This window comes from Pimephales promelas, chromosome 3, assembly GCF_988280905.1.
Source record: "Pimephales promelas chromosome 3, fPimPro1.hap1.1, whole genome shotgun sequence".
Lineage (NCBI taxonomy): Eukaryota > Metazoa > Chordata > Actinopteri > Cypriniformes > Leuciscidae > Pimephales > Pimephales promelas.
This window is the reverse complement of record NC_142771.1, coordinates 5348436-5369422: the sequence shown is the minus strand read 5'-3', so window position 1 is coordinate 5369422 and position 20987 is coordinate 5348436. Positions and strand designations below refer to the sequence as shown.

General features: G+C 39.7%; 1 protein-coding gene across 1 annotated transcript; it reads left to right on the top strand.

The window, feature by feature from the left end:
* Window positions 1-1120: 1120 nt before the first annotated feature.
* On the top strand, window positions 1121-19001 carry LOC148981920 (uncharacterized). The gene is made up of 8 exons (XM_089127740.1): window positions 1121-1259; window positions 1475-2530; window positions 9018-9276; window positions 9377-9617; window positions 9700-9806; window positions 10101-10285; window positions 11920-12561; window positions 16280-19001. Exons 1-8 carry the CDS (start codon window positions 1121-1123, stop codon window positions 18235-18237), a joined length of 4587 nt encoding a protein of 1528 aa, XP_088983866.1. The 3' UTR covers window positions 18238-19001.
* Window positions 19002-20987: the final 1986 nt, after the last annotated feature.

The following is a 20987-nucleotide window of genomic DNA, read 5'->3' as shown; positions in this document are numbered from 1 at the left end:
TGCCACATGAACAAACAGAATGGTGTTCAGGTGGTGATGGTTATGTTAAGCCGTAATCATCATTTGACTTGAATCAATAAACATCATTTACATTTAGCAGATGCTTTTAACCAAAGTGATTTACAACAGAATATTACAATTTATGTAATTAGGTTTACCTTGTTGATAACAGCAGTCTGGTGATTCTACAGCATACGGTTTGTATCAAATGCAGAGCATTATCAAGCATTGCGTAGTTCAAGCAGGCCACGTCAGCCAAGTTTGCATCAGCTGATAGCCAGCTGTTCATGACGTGTTCCAATCAGTGTCGACATCAATCACAGCGGCATTTCTTCAGCATTTCATCCATAGCATCGCTGCATGTAATAATTGAAATAAATGTATATACTTGGCAAAGTGGTCCTGACTGAATTAGACATACAACTAAAATGGTTTAGTACAATACAACAAGTGGCTTATGTGTTTGTAGAAAAACTTTTTTTTTCTCCACTGAAGGTGCAAATTCCAGTTTTCGTAGACGGGCATGTAGCATGAACCCAGTATCAAGTGAGTATGAAAGCAATAATTTCAGCAATTTCATTCTGATTGACAACCAAAGTGTGACGCTGTGCGGAGAAACATAGCTGAGGCTGGGTCCAAACGCAGTGTAGCTTTATTAAACAAACTTAAAACAAGACACTAGAAGCAAGACTAGAGAATAGTGAAAGCACCAACGTAACACACATAAATTCAACAACCAACCAAGACAGGGCAGAAACACAGGGCTTAAATAATCAAGGACAAAAGCTAGACAAGATAACAAGGGGGCGTGAGAAATGAGAAACACCTGGGATAAATAATAGACGGGCAATAACTAATAACGAAAACACACAAAACCACTTCGTGACACAAAGATCCTACTGGGTAATTCACTGAAGTGTTCTTCATAAAATGGTAGCTTGTTGTGGTTATTTTTCTAATTGTCTATTTTCTAATTGTCTATTCATCTAATTGTCTATATTTATTTGATAATGTCATATGGTCTTATTTTGGTCATGCGTCACATTTATTTCACACAAAAAAAGGATTCATTTAATAATAAAACAAGACCACATAATTGTGCTTGCACATTCTTGGAAAAATGGAAGGAAAATCAAGTTTAAATCAAGCCATCGGATCAGGGATAATCCGTGCTTCTAACACAGGAGGTGTTCTAGCAGGAGGAATCCGGGAAGTTCCGGTCACTCGTGAAGTGCCAGGACATTCTGGTGCAGAACAAAGTGAGTAAAGCTTTAGAAATATGAAGTTCTGCAGAAATGTGAATCAGATTACTTTGTATTCCTTCAGCTAGACAGATTCACCCAGTAAAGGATACACATTAAAGACTTTTTATGACATAAATGAAAATTGGCTTAAAATTTGATATGGTTTCCTTTATCTGGGATTATGTTGGGGAAAAAAGTGATTTTTTTTGTCTGTTTTCTTTAATATACAGTGCCAAATAATCCACAGCACAGAGTTCCTGTCAACATCAAGGACACTCCAGTCTCCAGTCCCTCATCCAGACGGATTGTTCTTCTGGGTAAAAGTGGTGCTGGGAAAAGTGCAGCTGGAAACACAATACTGAGACAGAGAGAGTTTAAATCGAAGATGAGTACGAGATCAGTAACCTGTGAATGTTCAGATGCTCACGCCACTGTTTCAGGCAGATCTGTGTCTGTAGTTGATACTCCTGGATTATTCGACACACAGATGAGACCTGAAGAGTTAGTGAAAGAGATAGCGAGAAGCATTTATATATCCAGTCCTGGACCGCACGCTTTTATCATCGTGTTTCCTGTGAATAACAGATTCACTGAACATGAGCAGCAGATTCCTCAGATTATTGAGATGTTGTTTGGAGAGGGAGTGTTAAAATACTCCATCATTCTGTTCACTCATGGAGATCTGCTAGAAGGAGAGTCTGTAGAGGAACTCATTGAGGAGAACAGCAGATTAAGAGATCTAGTCGATCAGTGTGGAGGCAGATATCACGTCTTCAACAATAGAGATGAGAATAACAGAGATCAGGTGAATGATCTACTGAAGAAGATTGACACAATGATAGAGCAGAATGGAGGAGGACACTACAGTAATCAGATGTATGAAGATGCTGAGAGATTCAGACGAGAGGAGAGGAGACAGAGAGAGGAAGAGCAGAGACAGAAAGAGGGAGAAGAGCAGAGACGGAGAGAAGATGAAAAGAGGAGACTGAGAGAAGAGGAGAGACAGAGAGAGGAAGAAGATGTAGAGAGGAGACAGAGAGAGGAAGGAGGGAGGAGACAGAGAGAAGAGGAAGAGAGGAGACTGAGAGAAGATCAGAGACGAAGAGAAGATAATTTTGACAGAGAGAGAATGGAACCAGACCAGAGATTTAGAGCTCCACAAGAACCAAGCCCTGGTTTTCAGCAGTTTTTATTCAAGCGTGAGCAGTATATTATTCTGGCAGTCGCAGCAGCTGGTTTAGTACTTGCTGCAGTAGTTGCAGGACCTGCAGTTTATGTACCTATTGGTAAAGCTTTTTTTGGAGCTGCATGCAAAAAATTTAGGTGTTGGCTTTAATGAACTTTTTTATGTAGCCTAATCAGGTTCTGATATGTTGGCTTTAAATAACTTTTTTATATCAATAGGCTGCACATAACTGGGTTATGTTGAAGCAGTGTTAAAGTTAATGAGATAATTAAGTGAATAATTGAGTGCAAGGATGTAACTTTGGTTTGAGAAGGAGGGGGGGGGGGGGGGCACAAAATGGGGGAAAATGTTTTCGATTTGAATCCCATTTCCTGGATGTACATATATTTAGGGATTATGGTATGACAAAAAACAGGAAATAATTTGATTATAATTATAATTTCTGCCTAAAAGAATAGTATGTATAAGAAAAATGTCTTACTTTATCGTTTAATAGGGGCCGATCGCCAAGACTTTAGAGAATCATTTTATTAATGTCAAAATGTTAGTCATTAATGTTTTGTGTGTAAATAAAAATGTAAATAATGTGTGCCTCAATTCCCACTGTTATGTAGAAACAACAAAGACTGTATATTTAAAATAACTGTTTAATGGCATCTGTTTATGAATGAAGGCCAGTAGGCTATCACTAATATTAATATAGCTAACTTACTGATGTCTCGATGAAAATGAACCCACCCCACCACACAAATTTTAAACATTTATTAGGCTTCAAAAAATATAACTACTTTTAATTTAAGTGAACTTAAACAAACCTTACATAAACCCATAATAAACATCATATTTACCTGTGCCTTCCTGTCTAACAGGTATGACACTGAAATTGAATAAGGTTATCAAACAGTCTGCACTTCATAAATATAAATTAAATATAGATTCATCCTTATTAAAACTTTATTTAGTCAAGAGCAGTTAGTACATTTTTCTGTTCCCTTTTATTTGTTCTTTGTTTAACTTTACTGACAGGGAGAATTGGAGGCTGCTGTCACTTTAAGATCTGCCACTGCTGACAGGATCTCACGCATCTCATTCTCTCACTACTCTTTACTTTCATTTAAAATTGTATTTGACTCATTTAAGACTGTTCTTGTGAGGATACTTGACAAAATGGACATACATGTGTGTTTTTGTTCATTCAAACGGCGAAATAGAACTCTATACTGGCGATATGGCGACTGTCTTTATATGCGTCGGACGTGTGTGTGTGTGTGTGTGTATCAGGAGGACATTCACTGGCAGCGCGTGAATTTTCTGAATGTATTCCATCAATTAATATAATCCAGCATATGAATTTGTTCTGTCACATGATGTTTCTTATAGGCTTCTTTGTTTCAAGGTGACATTAGAGTGGTTCAATTTGGTATTTATAACCTCCAAAATCTTCATAATAAAAGAATGTTTGATGACCTCTCAATATTATTCTTTGTTTTTCAGATTGCCTTTTCTTCTCTTATTAATCCATAAATAAGTGATTGTTTTTGTTGTTTTGACCCATATAACCTTGTATTGTAACTAACCAGGTTAAGATATCACAATTCTTGATGCCGATGAAATTTCACAATTGTTGATTCACATTTACACATTTAAAACCCCAGATACACTATTAGCCTAATTCGACTCTTAACACTGCAACACAACTTTATCACACAATTATCCAAATTCTTAATTGTTATTCATTAATTGCTGTTAAGGCAAAAATTCAATAAACAGACATCACCTTCGTAAGAGACACTCTGAGTCAAATTAATAAAAGGAAAAGGTTTATTATTCTTGCAAGAACAATAAGGCTCAGTCACCAACACAGATTACTGCGAAGTGGAGTGACGCCCAGAACACAGGCCGGGGTGAAGACTAAATAGCCCTCCCCAAGGTTATTTACTGCAAGCCGAGCCTTCTCTGTAAATTTCCACAAAGCCATAGGATTCATGATGTCAGGTTAGATTTACTAACCCCCTCAACCCCTCCCAGTCTAAGATGACCCCTGACCCGGCCGGTCCTCTGGTGCCTAGCTCCACTCTTGATAAGGGAGAACAAATCACTTCCTCCAAACCATAAGACATTCCTCCGTGGTTACATATAGGAGGTGAGCACATAATATAGAAATAATGAAACATAAGATCCAATAATCATATTAATACATGCGAGATTAAAATTCCTCAACACTGCCAACTCTGTTTTTCAAAATTCAGAAACACCATCTAATTGTTCTGTTAAATCACTTGCATATTAAGATGACAAGTAATGCAGTTTATGAAATACATTCAACCATTACTTTAACAGTCACTGTGCTATAAGTGTCTGTTACAGTATCAGCATACAAAAGACAATATGAAATCCATTGTTTTATATATATATATATATATATATTATTACTGGGCAACGATTAATCGCGATTAATCGTAACCAAAATAAGTTTGTGTTTACATAATATATGTGTGTGTAGTGTGTATAATTATTTTGTATATATAAATACACACACATCCATGTATATATTCAAGAAATATTTGCATGTATATACTGTATATATATTTATACATAATTTATATTAAATATAAATATGAATATTTTATATATTAATAACAGATTTTTTAAAAATATATACATTTTTGTGAATTTTTATATACAAAATAATTATACACAGTACACACATATATAATGTAAACACAAACTTTTATTTTGGATGCGATTAATCATTGCCCAGCCCTAATGTATATGTGAGGAATAGATGGGAGGATGCAAGATGCAAATAAACTCAGTTTATTGGTTGGTCAGAAATGACAAATGTAAGACACAGATCGGGGACAACACTCAGGTGGTGGGTGAAGCAGGGACGAGATGGCGATCCGGTGGTGAAGACAGGTGATGACGTGCTCGAGTGAAACCCAGGGAAGTGGAACATCCAGAAGACACGAGGAACTGATGAAATCCAGGAAACACGAAGAACTGACGAAATCCAGAAGAGTCACAGACGAGGCACGAGCACAGGAACACACCGAAAAACAACCACAACGATCTGACAACAAGAGGGAGAAAATGCTGGGTATATATAGGGACTGAAATGAATGGCAGCTGGTGACACTAATCAACAAAACGAGTAACCACACCCACACAATTACACTCACACAGACACATCAGCCTGAGACAGCCGATTCATGAACCGTGACAGTACCCCTCCTCCTAAGAACGCCTCCTGGCGTTCTCAGACTCCCTTATCTGTCGATTGTAATCATCAATAAGGGAGTGATCCAGGATGTCTCTAGCAGGTACCCAACTTCTCTCCTCCGGACCGTAGCCCTCCCAGTCCACCAGGTACTGAAATCCGCGTCCCCTCCGTCTCGAGTCCAGAATACGATTTACCGAATATGTTGGTTCCCCATCTACGAGTCGCGGCGGGGGGGGGAACCGGGGCAGGCGGATTAATGTGAGAACGAAACACGGGTTTAATTTTAGAGACATGAAAGGCGGGATGAATTCTCCTGTACGCAGGAGGAAGTTTGAGGCGGACTGTCACCGGACTAATAATCTTGGTGACAGGAAACGGGCCAATAAATTTGGGAGCTAGCTTGTTAGACACGGAGCGGAGAGGAATATTCTTGGTAGAAAGCCACACTTTTTGACCCACGACGTAGACGGGAGGCTTTGACCGGTGGCGATCGGCCTTGGCCTTCATGCGCCTCCCTGCTTGGAGTAGAGTCTCACGGGCTCTAGTCCAAGTACGGTGGCACCTCTGGACGAATGCGTGAGCGGAGGGGACCGCGACTTCGGATTCCAGACTCGGAAAAATTGGTGGCTGGTAACCTAAACTACACTTAAATGGCGAGAGGCCCGTGGATGACACTGGTAACGAATTGTGGGCGTACTCCACCATAGAAAGTTGTTGGCTCCAGGACGACGGATTCTTAGCAACCAAACATCGCAACATTCTTTCGAGGTCTTGATTGGCTCGCTCAGATTGTCCATTACTCTGGGGATGATAGCCCGAGGACAGACTGACCGTGGCCCCCAGTAACTTACAAAATTCTTGCCAAAATTTGGATATGAATTGGGAACCCCTGTCAGAGACCACGTCCATCGGGAGGCCATGTAACCGAAACGTGATCTATGACAGTAACCGCTGTCTCCTTGGCTGAAGGTAATTTGGGCAAGGGGATGAAATGAGCCGCCTTCGAGAACCGGTCCACTACGGTTAAAACAACCGTCATGCCATTGGAGGGCGGGAGGGCGGTGATAAAATCTAGAGCGATGTGGGACCAGGGTCTCGAAGGGACAGGCAGTGGTCGAAGTAACCCATCTGGGGGTTGGTTAGATGTCTTACTAGTGGCACAGACTGAGCAAGCCAACACAAAATCATGAATGTCGCGAGCCATCAGTGGCCACCAAAATCGTTGTTTAACTAGAAAACTGGTGCGAGTCACTCCTGGATGACAAGCCACGTTGGAGCAATGACCCCACCGAATAACGTCGGACCGTAACCCCTCCGGAACAAACAATCGACTCGGTGGGCAACCGGGCGGAGGCGTTACCCCATCTAAGGCTGTCATGACCTTCGATTCGACCTCCCATACCAGAGTGGAGATGACAACTTTCTCAGGTAAAATACACTCGGGAGTCACCGGGCGTTCAGATGGATCAAAAATACGAGATAAAGAGTCGGGTTTGATGTTTTTGGACCCGGGGCGGTACGAGAGAACAAAATCAAAGCGTCCGAAAAAAAGAACCCACCGAGCCTGCCTGGAGTTGAGTCTTTTAGCAGATCTGATGTATTCAAGATTCTTATGGTCGGTCCAAACGATAAAAGGTACCCCCGAACCCTCTAACCAATGACGCCATTCCTCCAACGCTAACTTAACTGCCAACAACTCTCTATTACCAATGTCATAATTACGTTCGGCAGGCGATAGTCGATGAGAAAAAAACGCGCAGGGATGCAACTTGTCGTCTGAGGAAGCGCGCTGTGAAAGTACTGCTCCTACTCCCACCTCTGACGCGTCGACCTCCACCACGAACTGACGTGTGGGATCAGGGGTGACAAGAATGGGAGCCGAAACAAAGCGACTTTTGAGGTTGGTGAACACTGCCTCAGCAGTGTTTGACCACCTGAACGTCGTTCGGGGGGAGGTCAAGGCAGTCAGAGGCGCGACTAGTTGGCTGAAGTTACGAATAAAACGTCGGTAAAAATTGGCGAACCCCAGAAACCGCTGTAGGGCCTTACGGGAATCTGGACTTGGCCAATCTACCACAGCCTTAACCTTGTCAGGATCCACGCGCACTCCCTCAGAAGAGATGATGTACCCTAGGAAGGGAACAGACTGTGCATGAAACGAACATTTCTCCGCCTTGACAAAAAGCCCATTCTCCAACAGTCTCTGGAGCACTCGCCTGACGTGTTGCACGTGTTCCTGGAGAGACGAAGAAAAAATCAATATGTCATCCAGGTAAACATATATGAACTGGTCTACCATGTCTCTCAACACGTCATTAACGAGTGCCTGGAAAACCGCTGGGGAGTTGGACAGACCGAAAGGCATGACCAAATATTCAAAGTGCCCCCTAGGGGTATTAAAAGCGGTTTTCCATTCATCCCCCTTCCTGATGCGGACCAAATGATATGCATTACGTAAGTCCAGTTTCGTGAAAATAGATGCTCCCTGCAACCTCTCGAAAGCTGAAGACATCAACGGCAAAGGGTATGAATTCTTTACCGTGATGTTGTTCAGCCCTCGGTAATCAATGCAAGGTCGCAGAGAACCATCCTTCTTCCCAACGAAAAAGAACCCCGCCCCCGCAGGAGAAGAGGAAGGCTGGATGAACCCAGAGGCCAGAGAATCAGAAATATATTTCTCCATGGCCTCCCTCTCGGGAATAGAAAGAGAGTAAAGTTTGCCTTTAGGCGGAGATTTACCTGGCAGTAACTCTATCGCACAGTCATAGGAACGATGCGGAGGAAGAGAAGCAGCACGAGACTTACTGAACACCTCCTTCAGGTCGTGGTACTCCGCCGGCACGTTAGATAAATCCGCCACCTCACTCTGAAACACAGAACCAGACACAGATGGACAGGCAGACACTAAACAGGACTCATGACAGTGGTTACTCCATGTGGAAACAGTGTTAGTGCACCAGTCGATCCGGGGGTTGTGTCTGGAAAGCCACGGGTGACCCAAAACCACTGGTGCAAGTGGTGAGTCCATGAGAAAAAATGAAATGAGTTCAGTGTGATTTCCGGAAGTGATGAGGGTAATGTCTTCAGTAACGTGAGTGATGCGGGGAAGTTCTTGACCATTGAGTGCGTTGACGATAATCGGGTGCGAGAGGGGTGTGACGGGGATCTGAAGTCTATGTGCTAGTCTGAAGTCCATGAAATTACCCTCCGCTCCCGAATCCAGAAGTGCGCTGGTGCAGTGCGTTGATTGTCGCCATCTCAGTCTTACCGGGAGGAGGGTTGATGTTGATGAGGTCTTCTCGGCGGAGATCCCACCCGATAGTAGCCTCATACTTACTACCGGGCTTGCTCTTTTACCGGGCAGGAGTGGATGAAGTGGCCCGCCCGGCCACAGTAGAGACAGAGTCCTTGGGATCTCCGCCTCTCCCTCTCCTCCCGGGAAAGCCGAGCTCTCCCCACCTGCATGGGTTCGTGGTTGTTTGTGGGGCTGACCGCGTTCGCACCACCGGGTTGGTGGTCCTCTGCGCCGAACACTGGGCGGCTGGGGCGCGTCAGTCTGGTCACACGATTCAGTCGAGCGTCCACTCTCAGTGCAAGTTCCACCAGTCCATTCAGTGTCTCAGGTAAATCCATGGCATAGATCTCTCTTTGAACGCGGTCAGCCAACCCATGCAGGAACATATCCCACTGCGCCGCCTCGTTCCAACGGCACTCTGCGGCCAGGGTGCGGAACCGGATGGAAAAGTCCACCACCGAGCCTTCTCCTTGTCGCAGCTCGGCGAGTAATCTGGCCGCCTCCTTACCCGCCACTGCACGGTCGAACACTCTCTTCATCTCCTCGGAGAGTGCCTGGAACGAGGCGCAGCAGTCGTCCTTGTTCTCCCACACCGCCGTCCCCCAAAGCGATGCTCTTCCTGACAGCAGGGTTAGCACAAATGCCACCTTCGCCTCTTTGCTCTGGAAGGTGTGTGGCTGTAAGGCAAAGTGCATAGAACATCTAGTGAGAAATGCTCTGCAAAACTCAGGCTCACCGGAATATCCCTCAGGTGTGGGTAGGCGTGGCTCTGATCTCCCCGCTGCTGCAGGCGCTGGTGGTGGGAGGACGGGCGGCGTGGGGGGCGCAGTGGGAGTCCGTAAAAGCTGTACCTGTTGGGTGAGCTCGGACACCTGCTTCACGAGTGCTTGCACCGCACGACCTGTGCCAGAGATATTCTCCTCCTGTTGATCCATCCTTGCGATACTGTGAGCGATGAAGTCATTGATCTGTGATGAATTTGCTGCATCCATGGTTTGGTCAGATCGTTCTGTGAGGAATAGATGGGAGGATGCAAGATGCAAATAAACTCTGTTTATTGGTTGGTCAGAAATGACAAATGTAAGACACAGATCGGGGACAACACTCAGGTGGTGGGTGAAGCAGGGACGAGATGGCGATCCGGTGGTGAAGACAGGTGATGACGTGCTCGAGTGAAACCCAGGGAAGTGGAACATCCAGAAGACACGAGGAACTGATGAAATCCAGGAAACACGAAGAACTGACGAAATCCAGAAGAGTCAAAGACGAGGCACGAGCACAGGAACACACCGAAAAACAACCACAACGATCTGACAACAAGAGGGAGAAAATGCTGGGTATATATAGGGACTGAAATGAATGGCAGCTGGTGACACTAATCAACAAAACGAGTAACCACACCCACACAATTACACTCACACAGACACAGCAGCCTGAGACAGCCGATTCATGAACCGTGACAGTATATATATACATATATATAATACAGTTTCTTTCATTCTACATTTTTGGTTGATTGCTGAATGAGTATTTATGGCAACATACTGCAACAATCAGACAAGGCTCTCAGACACTCTAAAGTCACACAAAAGTCCAGCATACAGCATATTCATTTTTCATTGATACTCGCACCAAACAACACAACAACATGATATTTAATGTTAGGTTTTACATTTTACATCTTTACATATCTGTGATGGGTAAAGGGAGAAGAGAGAGTTCGGCAAGGCGGAATCGAACTCGCGTTCAGCTCATCAAAAAGCTGCTTTCAAGTACTTCACGTCCTACGACCTATGCCACTGAGACTGTTTCAAGACGGGTGTCGTTTTGTTGTAAAGACAGGCACTAGTGCAAATATATGCTCCGTTATAGAAAATGTAAAAAAAAAAATTAATAAAAAAATGTTTTCTTCCCTTAACTTGGGCCATGGCGAACTTCCAATAAATAAATTTTATCAGACCGGGCCGGCCCTCGCGGCTTCGAAACACTACCGGCCCACCAGGAAAACTCCCGACTCTCCCGATTGCCACTCCGCTACTGAGTGAAACTACCTTTTGGGATGAACAGCGTTTGACAGTGAATCTCCTCCAGATGTTGTAGAAAGAGAGTCGGAGTCAACAGTCTTCAGCTGCTTCTGACAAACATCTCAGAGTGTGTTCATACTAGAACTGCAGTATAAAAACTTCAGGAAAAGATGAGCAGGGTTAAAGAAATGCTGAAAGTATTTGGGGAAGAGGCTATTAACCACACAACTGATGAAAGCACACATGATGTTAAAGAGGCAACTGAAACCAGCTCTTCACTGGACAAAGACAACAGCAGACCTTTACATTCTTCCAAAGAGGTTAAAACATATGATGAGAGCCATAAAGAGAAAAAGAAAGAAAAAAGACATACATCCAGTTTCCTGGCTATCCCGAAACCTTGTAAGTTTTCAAGACTGTGCTGCATTTAATAAAATGGCCGAATGGAGCATTCTAGATTCTTAAATAAACTTGCAAAATAGATGTATACTAATGAACGTAATTGCATTTAATGACAACATAAAATCAAATGCTATACGATGTTAACACATACAGACAGTTTATGATGAATATGTAATTATATCTCAAATTTATCAAACATCTATATTTATTATCTGATAAGTTGTGTCTGATAAATATCAAATATCATATTTATCAAATATAAAATAACAAAATATTTTGTTATTAACATTTTTTTTGTCGGTGTCACAATATATAAGTGTTAGTTTTTTGATAATTAATTTAGCAGATGCTTTGTTCCAAAGAAACTTACAATTAATAACATAACTAGCGTAAGTGTGTGTTTTATTTTGATTGCAGGGAGCAAAAGAGAGAGAAGTCCCGATGGCAATCGCCCTAACAGTAAGTCTTTATATGTGAGTCTTAATGTATTCTACTTAATATAAATGCCCAATATATACCAATATATATTTTTAAAAATGTTTTAGTGTCAAAGCTGAATCTGGTTCTGTGCGGGAATGACGAGAAAATTAAATCCTTCATATCAGACCTGATTCTGCCGAAAACAGACAGAAGATCAACGTGTTTTAGGAAAGATGTGGATCTTCATGGTCGTGTGATCAGTCTGGTGGAGCTTCCAGCTCTGTTCAACGTTCGGCTCACAAAGGAGGAAGTGATGCGTCAGACTCTCCGCTGTGTGTCTCTCTGTGATCCTGGAGTTCATGTTTTCCTCTTCATTGTTCCTGATGCTCCACTAACTGATAAAGACAAAGCAGAAATAGAGAAGATCCAGAAGATATTTGACTCCAGAGAGCATGTCATGCTGCTCTTCACCTCAAACCTTTACGTCGGAGACTTAGATTTAGTCAAATCCAGGTTAGAAACTCTGAGATTAATCAGACTACGTGGTGATCAGAACTGCATGGAGTTTAATGAATCTGAAAACTCAAGACAGATCCCAGAACTACTGGATTATATGGAGAAGATGAAGACTAAACCATATTCACTTCAGATGTATGTGAAAGCTCAAGAAAACAGAGCCAGACGTGAAGCAGATGAGAAATATAAACAAGAACTGAAGAGAATGGAGAAGAAAATTAAAGAATTAAACCAGAAGACACCATCACAGGGTGAGTGTATTTTACTCTCAAAATCTCTGATAGGACGCATTATGATTTTCACTGCAAAACCCCCAGTGTTAAAGTTCATGGTAAAAAAAAAGATTAGTTGACTCAACTTAACTAAGTCAAGTCCTCTTGTTGCTTTGACTGAGCTAAGTTGAGTCAACTTATAGTGTAAAGTTTATTACAATTCAAAACAAGATTTGATGCAACATGCAGTCTGTTGACTCAACTTCCTGTATAAAGTAATGTGGACTGGAAAACATTACAAGAGAACTAAAAATAGTTTTCATTTTCGTATTTCCAAAAAATGAACAAACATGAAATATTCATCACAGGTTATGTTGATGGATAATTTGAGATGGAGAGACATTAGACAACTTTACATTACCAATAGATGAACTAGCTAAGCTAAAACAGTTTTACTTGGACGGCTCGGCTACGAGGAAAAAAGATGGCGGTCGGCTCGGATTTTCAGAGTTCAACACTGAAACTCTGAAGTGACCCACTAAGCAAAATGATGTCCAAAAGACGTCTTTTTAAAGTCTGTCACAAAAGTCGGACGTTGAACAGACGTCCACTGAGGAGCCACAAACAAAGTTTTTATGACGTCTTTTTTTTGACGTGTTCTGCACGTCTTATATAGATGTTCATGGACCCTTCGTACAAGGTTAAAAACTAGTTCAAATGTGGTCATTGTGGACATATTTTTTAACATAATTTATGATCTCATTTAGATATAATTTGATTATTGCTGTCTGATGATCTTAGTGAGAATTAGCAGAGGTTTAGTTGGTGATATTTGTTTCATTTGAAGTGTCACCATTGTGGTGATCAGTGTTTGCTTTAGTTGGGCTCTTGTCCCCTTTATTTTTACTTTAGCTTTTCTTTGGCTGCTGCAACTGTGTGTTTGTATAACGCAATTCTTGTGACAGAGAAAGCCAAGAAAAAGTTACGTCAGGTGTTATCAGCTCAATGTTGATGATGACAAAATCATCACAAAACAAGCATCAAATGTTGAGCTTTTTCACCAAGTTGGTTTTATATTTGGCATTCATAATCACCCACCTTATGGAACTGCAATATTGGTGCCAATCGAGTAAAAAAATACTGTTTGTTTTGAGCAGATGCATCATGTAGTCACACACAGACATCAAGATTTGGAATATGAATCACAACAATGGTGACAATCAAAAGAAAATGCAGCATGACTATTTTTATTGCCACCATTGTTGTGAATCACATGCAAAATCTTGATATCCATTTGTGACAACATGATACATTTGCTCTAAACATTGTATGCACATAAGTTTTATTCACCTCTTAATAAGTGATATTATAAATGCTATTGGTGCCAATATTGTATTTCCACAAGATAGGTGACAAGAAGTGCCAAAGTATCTGACAATATTGGATGCTTTTTATTCTGATGATTTCATCAACATCAACATGAAGCTGATAACACCTGGTCTTACATATTCTTGGCTTTCTTTTCAACATCAACTGTGTTTTACAAACACACAGTTACAGCAGCCTAAGAAAAGCTAAAGTCAAAATAAAGGGGACCAAGAGCTCAAATAAAGCAAACACCTGACACCTCAAATGAAACTAATATCAACATCTAAACCTCTGCTAATTCTCACTAAGATCATCTTACAGCAATAGTCAAAGTAATTATATCTAAATGAGATCATTAATGATGTAAAAAAAAAAAACATCATTGGCCACAATGGCCACATTTGACTAGTTTTTAACCTGGTACGAAGAATGTCTATATCGAACATGCAGAACACATAAAAAAAGACGTCATAAAAACTTTAATTCTGGCTCCTCAGTGGACGTCTGTTCAACATCCGACTTTTGTGACAAAGACGTTGAAAAGACGTCTTTTGGACATCATTTTGCTTAGTGGGTCACTACTTCTGAGTTTCAGCGTTGAACTCTGAAAATATAGATATTGCTGAAGTATTTCCATGGTTCTTCAGTTCAACAGAACACACCCAGCACCTCATCTTCAGATATATTTTTTTATCATAATCCCATAATCCTAACTTTAGGATTAGATAAAAAACAAACAAATTATGTGTTTTGCTAAACTCTTTTACAAAGACCACAAATTCTCATAAATTGTCGAGTCAAACTGACCAACTCAAGGAATCACCAAAATTGTGACCAAACATTTTCAATAAAATAAAAAAACCATCTGAACCTGTTTATTCATAATAAGAACATCTGATTCCAATAGACAAAAAATGTTGAATTGGTTCAACTACAAAAGATTTTGTAAAGAATAGTGTCCAATAGACACAAATAATGTCAAGTTCTTTCAACTAAATGTTTTTGTGTGTGTGTGTGTGTGTGTGTGTGTGTGTGTGTGTGTGTGTGTGTGTGTGTGTGTGTGTGTGTGTGACAGACAGCTTATTTTCAGTGTGGATAACTGTTATTTACAAAAGTTGAGTCATCAAGAAAAAACACATATATACTCTCAGCTACATGTAAATTACAACAACCCCCACACAGCAAAATCCCCAGTGTTAAATTAACACTGCTCAGAGTGTATATGGTCCCACTCTACAAAGTGTTAAAGTAACACTGAAGCAGTGTTAAAGTTAATGAGATAATTAAGTGAAAAAATCCCCCAAATATTTTTTGTAGGCACACAAAGACATCAAGAATTAGTGTATGAATCTCAGCAATGGTGACAAACAGATGACCTCTGAACATAAGCTCATTATTTATTCGTGCAGCGATGCATGATGGGAGCCATGAGTTTTGGTTGGTGGCACCCAGAATGCAATGCAACATGCGTTATAATTGTCACCATTGTTGAGATTCACAGGCTGATTATTGATGGCTGTGTCTTAAAAAATATTGAACAGAAGTAAAAAAAATGTATAAGAGAAACTTTTACAAAAATATTTTGAATATGTTGTAAACGTTAAAAAAAATTATACACGGTCACTGCAACTATAATTAATAAAGTAAACTTACTCATTAATTACGCTCAATATGAATTTAGTGATTCAGTTCAAATGATTGTGAAATACTGATTATGTTAAAACACAACCATCACCATCAGATCACCGTTTCTATTTGTTCAGCTGGCTGTTATAACTCACATACAGCAGCCAAACAAAATCAAACTAAAAGTTAATGAATTAAGGGTCAAGAGCCATGCAACTAAAGTAAACACTGATCACCACAATGGTGACTTAAAAATTCCGGTTTTCTCCTTCAGTGATTCTGCTTGTTAACATCAGGTGTCTTCAATAATGCTCAATCATCACTCAATTATTTACTTAATTATCTCATTAACTTTAACACTGCTTCAGTGTTCATTTAACACTCTGCTCAGAGTTTATATAATTCACACTTTAAAGTATTAATTTAACACTGGGGATTTTGCTGTGTACTGTAGTAGACAGTTGATTAGTTATTATTTTCTCCCTGATTATCCATCTTTTAATTAAAGAAGTTCAGTCATACTGCTGTCTACTTTTAGGATTATGTGAACATCTGACAATGTTTTGGATTTATGCAGAAATATAGAACATTCTAAAGGGTTCACAAAATTTCAACCATATATGCTGGGTGTCCTGTCATGATTGTGCCACTTTTGTTACTCTTTCTTCCTTTCTTATTATAAACATTAAGAAAGAAGTGCAACATCCTACTTTGAGTTTGAAAAGTGATCTCAAATATTAATTTGTGTTTTAATGTGCTGCAGATCAATCAGATGATTCAGAGTGTTTGAGGATTGTGCTGATTGGGAGAACAGGAAGTGGAAAGAGTGCAACAGGAAACACTATTCTGGGAAGAAATGAGTTTGTGAGTCAGTCAAGCTCAGATTCAGTGACGACTGTGTGTCAGAAGGGAGTTGGTGAAGTTGATGGTCGATCAGTCGCTGTTGTTGATACTCCAGGACTCTTTGACACGACGCTGACAAATGAAAAACTGGTGGCAGAAATAATGAAATGTGTTTCACTGTCGTCACCTGGACCTCATGTGTTCATCATTGTGTTGACTGTGGGAAGATTCACAAAGGAAGAAACAGACACTGTTGATCTGATAAAGAAGATCTTTGGTCCAAAATCTGCTCAGTTCAGCATCGTCCTGTTCACTAGAGGAGACGAACTTGAGGGTAAAACTATAGAGGATTATGTGAAGAGAAGTAACTCTGCAGAACTGAAGAAACTGATCAGAGATTGTGGAAACAGATTCCTGGCTTTCAACAACAGAGAAAAACTAGACAAAACTCAAGTAACTCGCCTGTTGAACATGATAGAAGAAGTGAAAAACACTAATCAGGGTCGATACTTCACTAACTGCATGTTTGAGGAGGCAGAGATGTCCATTAAAAAGAGATTTGAGGAAATACTAAAAGAGAAAGAGAGAGAAATGGAGACTCAGAGAGAAGAGTTTCAAATCAAATATGAATCGGAAATGAAAAACATGATGAAGGGACTTGAGGAAGAGAAACACAGAGCAGACGAGGAGAGAATTAAAATGCAGAATCAACTGAGAGAAAAAGAGGAAAAACTCAGAAAAGATTTTGAAGAAAGAGAGAAATCAGAACAGAAAATTCGAGAGATTGAAAACCAGAAACAATCAGAAGAGGAAAAACAGCGAAGAGCCGAATATCATCGAAAAATAAAAGAGATGAAGAGAGAGATTGAAAATCAGAGATTAGAGTATGAAAAACAGCTAAAAGAAAAAGAAGAAGAAGATAGAAAGAGAGAAGAGAAATACAAGCAAGAACAAGAAAAGATGAAGAATGAACAAGAACGTATGATTGCAGAATTACAGATGAAACAAGAAGAAGAAATAAAGAAGAGAGAATCTGAGGAGAAAATGAGGAATAAAGATGAAGAAGAGGAGAGACAGAGATGGAAAAGAAGAATAAAAGAGGCTGAAAATGACAGAAAAGAGATTCAAGAGGATATTAAACGACAGCAGAGAGAATGGGAGGATAAAATGAAACAACAGATGAGAGAACGAGAGGAAGAAGAGAGAAAGAGGAAGGAGAGACATGAAGAACAACTCAGAGAAAAACGAGAAGAACTGGAGAAAATGATAAAGATGTTTAAAAGAGAGACAGAAGTAGAAAGACAGAAGATAGAAGAGGAGAGACAGAAACAGAGAAGAGAAAGAGAAGAAAAAGAGAGAAAATATGAGGAAAAGAAACATGAAATGAAAAAGAACAATGAACGACTGGAACGAGAGAGAAAAGAGGAGTGGGAGAGAAGAAAACAAGCGGATGATGAGAGACGAGAAGAAGAGAGAAAGAGATGGGAGAAAATGATTGAAGATCTGAAACAAGAGCAAGAAAAAGAGAAAAGAAGAAGAGAAACAGAGGAGAAAAACAGACAAGAAAGAGAAGAGAAGGAGAGAGATGAAATGAAACGGCAACATGAAGAGGAAATAAAAGACATGAAGAAGAAACATGAAGATGAAGCCAGAAAACAAGCAGAAGAACTGAATGATTTCAGAGAAAGAAAAGATAAACTCAAAGAGAAGCTGGAAGAAAATCAGATAAAACATGAGCTACTGGAAAAACTCTATAAACACCTGCAAGAAGAGAAAGAAAAAGAAAAAAGAGAACTAAAAATCAAGAAAGAAATAGAAAGACATGAGCTGCTACAAGAAATTGAAAAACTGAAAAAGAAAAGTTGTGTTGTTATGTGATAATTTTTAAAAGCAAAAAATTGATATATAATACAAATTAATTTCAATTTTAAACAACATATTACAAGCTTAAAATATATATATTTGTATGTAATTTGATTAAATTGGTCTTGCATTTTGGGAAGGGACGGACTCAGCTAACGTTGATAGATTTTTTGTTCAATGGAGTACAGAAAAGATGAAATTATTCTCTTCAGGTGCTTCGTTTATATCTTTATTTTCTGTTTTGGTCATATTTCAGATTTTTCTGTTCTCTATGACGTTTTTGAACAATTACGTCACCATATTTGTAGCGGAACTGACAAATAAAGGACATTGACTACCGGCCCAACACTTCGAGCAATCCGCCATTATTATTTCTCGCTCCGATTTTGTAGTCCGAGCTCAATGATGCAGAAGTTACGAGAGGGCAAGTCAAAATGTTTGGTTGTTGGATGTAGTGATCCACACGCGTCATTACACCGTCTCCCAGCATCAGAACCTCTTCGAAGTGCCTGGTTGAATTTTATTTATCAAGGAAATGTACCCACGTCTGTGGGTGAAGTCATTTTGTTATGAGCGTAGCACTTTGTAGCACAAGGATTTCAACTTCAACAACCTCCGCCGTAGGTTGGCAATCGGCAAACCCTATAAAGAAGGGTTTGCCGATTGACTTCGTCTGAATGAGAGGTAAATTCCTTCTATCTTAGGAGACGACGAACAGAGCATTTCGATAAGCTGTAAATATCGTTAATAAAAATAAAGTACTTTACTTTCTTAAAACACATGGTGGTCATGGTTTAGCAGTACCTTTGTCTTTCTTTGTTTTTGTTTTGAAGTAACGTTACACGTCTGCAGTATTATTGTTCTTGAGTTTCATCAATGGTCATTTAGCTGCTTTTCTGATGCTTTTCTAAACGAATCATATTATCAATACAGATTTTTAGTGGTAAGATTAGACCGTTGTCAGTGTGCTTGTTTTAACAAGAAAAATAGTCGGCTTTCACTTTTAACACAACACAGTTACATATTGCAATACATCCATATGAAGACGTTCAGCCTGGTCTCATTGTTAATACTTAGGTATTTTACGTTTTTGCAATGATAGAAAACGTACTTTTTAGTACGTTTGGATAGATGCTGAAAGGTATAATATAGACGTATCTGCAACATTTAAACGTAACATTATTACGTTTTTACAGCTACAAAACGTAAACTATTTACGTATATTCCATATCATAAAGATATCTGTATAATTTCCCTTTTTACCATTTTATAGATAAATGTAAGATCCCGTAACCCTAATCCCAAACCTAAACATACCCATTTTATACATAATATAAAAAAGGATAAAACGTAACGGACAGGTGTTGGGAAAGGGCAGTTTTTTTTAAGAATATAGCATTAAAATATATTTTGAGCCACCAATCCTACTCCTACCCCCAAACCTACCCATAACAATTCCTTAAAACAACGTAACAAACTACAATTAGAAGATCTAATACAATGCATGATGGGAGCCATTAATGAGTTGTGATTGGTGGCAACAAGGATTATGTGGTCACCACTGTTGAGATACACAGGCTGATTATTGATGTCTGTGTTTCTAAATAAATGCATTTGAAAGTGATGTGATCAGAATAATTTTTATTAAATATTTTGGACTATTAGAAAAATATTGATAATCATATGTTTTAGAACCACTAAAATGTTGCTAACAAGTTAAAGGTGCTGTTAAGGCAAAAATTCAATAAACAGACATCACTTCGTAAGAGACACTCTGAGTCAAATTAATAAAGGGAAAGGTTTATTATTCTTGCAAGAACAATAAGGCTCAATCACCAACACAGATCACTGCGAAGTGGAGTGACGCCCAGAACACAGGCCGGGGTGAAGACTAAATAGCCCTCCCCAAGGTTATTTACTGCAAGCCGAGCCTTCTCTGTAAATTTCCACAAAGTTATAGGATTCATGATGCCAGGTTAGATTTACTAACCCCCTCAACCCCTCCCAGTCTAAGATGACCCCTGACCCGGCCGGTCCTCTGGTGCCTAGCTCCACTCTTGATAAGGGAGAACAATTAATACATGTGAGATTAAAATTTCCACAACAATTCCCCCCTGTTTATCATTAGGTTACCCATAATCATAATAATAAACAAAGACAAATTTTAAGCCCAACATCACATTTATACCCTTCAATTGATTTTCGCATAAATGATCACTCTGCTTAAACATCTGTTGAAAAAATAGTATTTGTAAAAGAAGAAAGCTTAAGGCTGTTTTTGCGGAGTAAAGCTCCATTAATTGTCTAGCAAGCAAGTAAAGCATTTTATTTGAAGCCGGGCTAAATGAATAATCACTGTTATTGCACTCCTGATAAAAATCAGACCCTCAGTCAGTCCAAATATATAAGAAATAGGTTATAGATTAGCAAGAAAAACAACCAACAAAACCCCATAATTGTTCCAATATGATATTAAAATACACCAAAATGCAGCAGTCCTATATCGCTACAATTGGCAGTACCGTCTGGATTATCCAGTACACCCATCCTCCCCACATAGACATGAACCACCCAACCCATGCCCCATTAGCATGTTCAGGCTCCTTTACCACCTGTCTCATGTGTTCAATCCACCAGTTATGTTGTCACTATAGTCTGCAATGTTAAAACAAGACTTCTAATTCAATTTAGTAAGCCCTATTGAATGCCGTTTAACAAATCTTACCAGATAAGACTTATAATTTTATCCTTTCTTGTAACCAAAT

Excerpts from the sequence above, each read along its gene's own strand:
- LOC148981920 (XM_089127740.1), top strand. The coding sequence starts at position 1,121 with ATGGAAGGAAAATCAAGTTTAAATCAAGCCATCGGATCAGGGATAATC. Across the intron at positions 2,531-9,017 it reads TGCAGTTTATGTACCTATTG|GAGTGGATGAAGTGGCCCGC; the intron begins GTAAAGCTTTTT and ends TTTACCGGGCAG. Across the intron at positions 9,277-9,376 it reads CAGTCCATTCAGTGTCTCAG|GGTGCGGAACCGGATGGAAA; the intron begins GTAAATCCATGG and ends CTCTGCGGCCAG.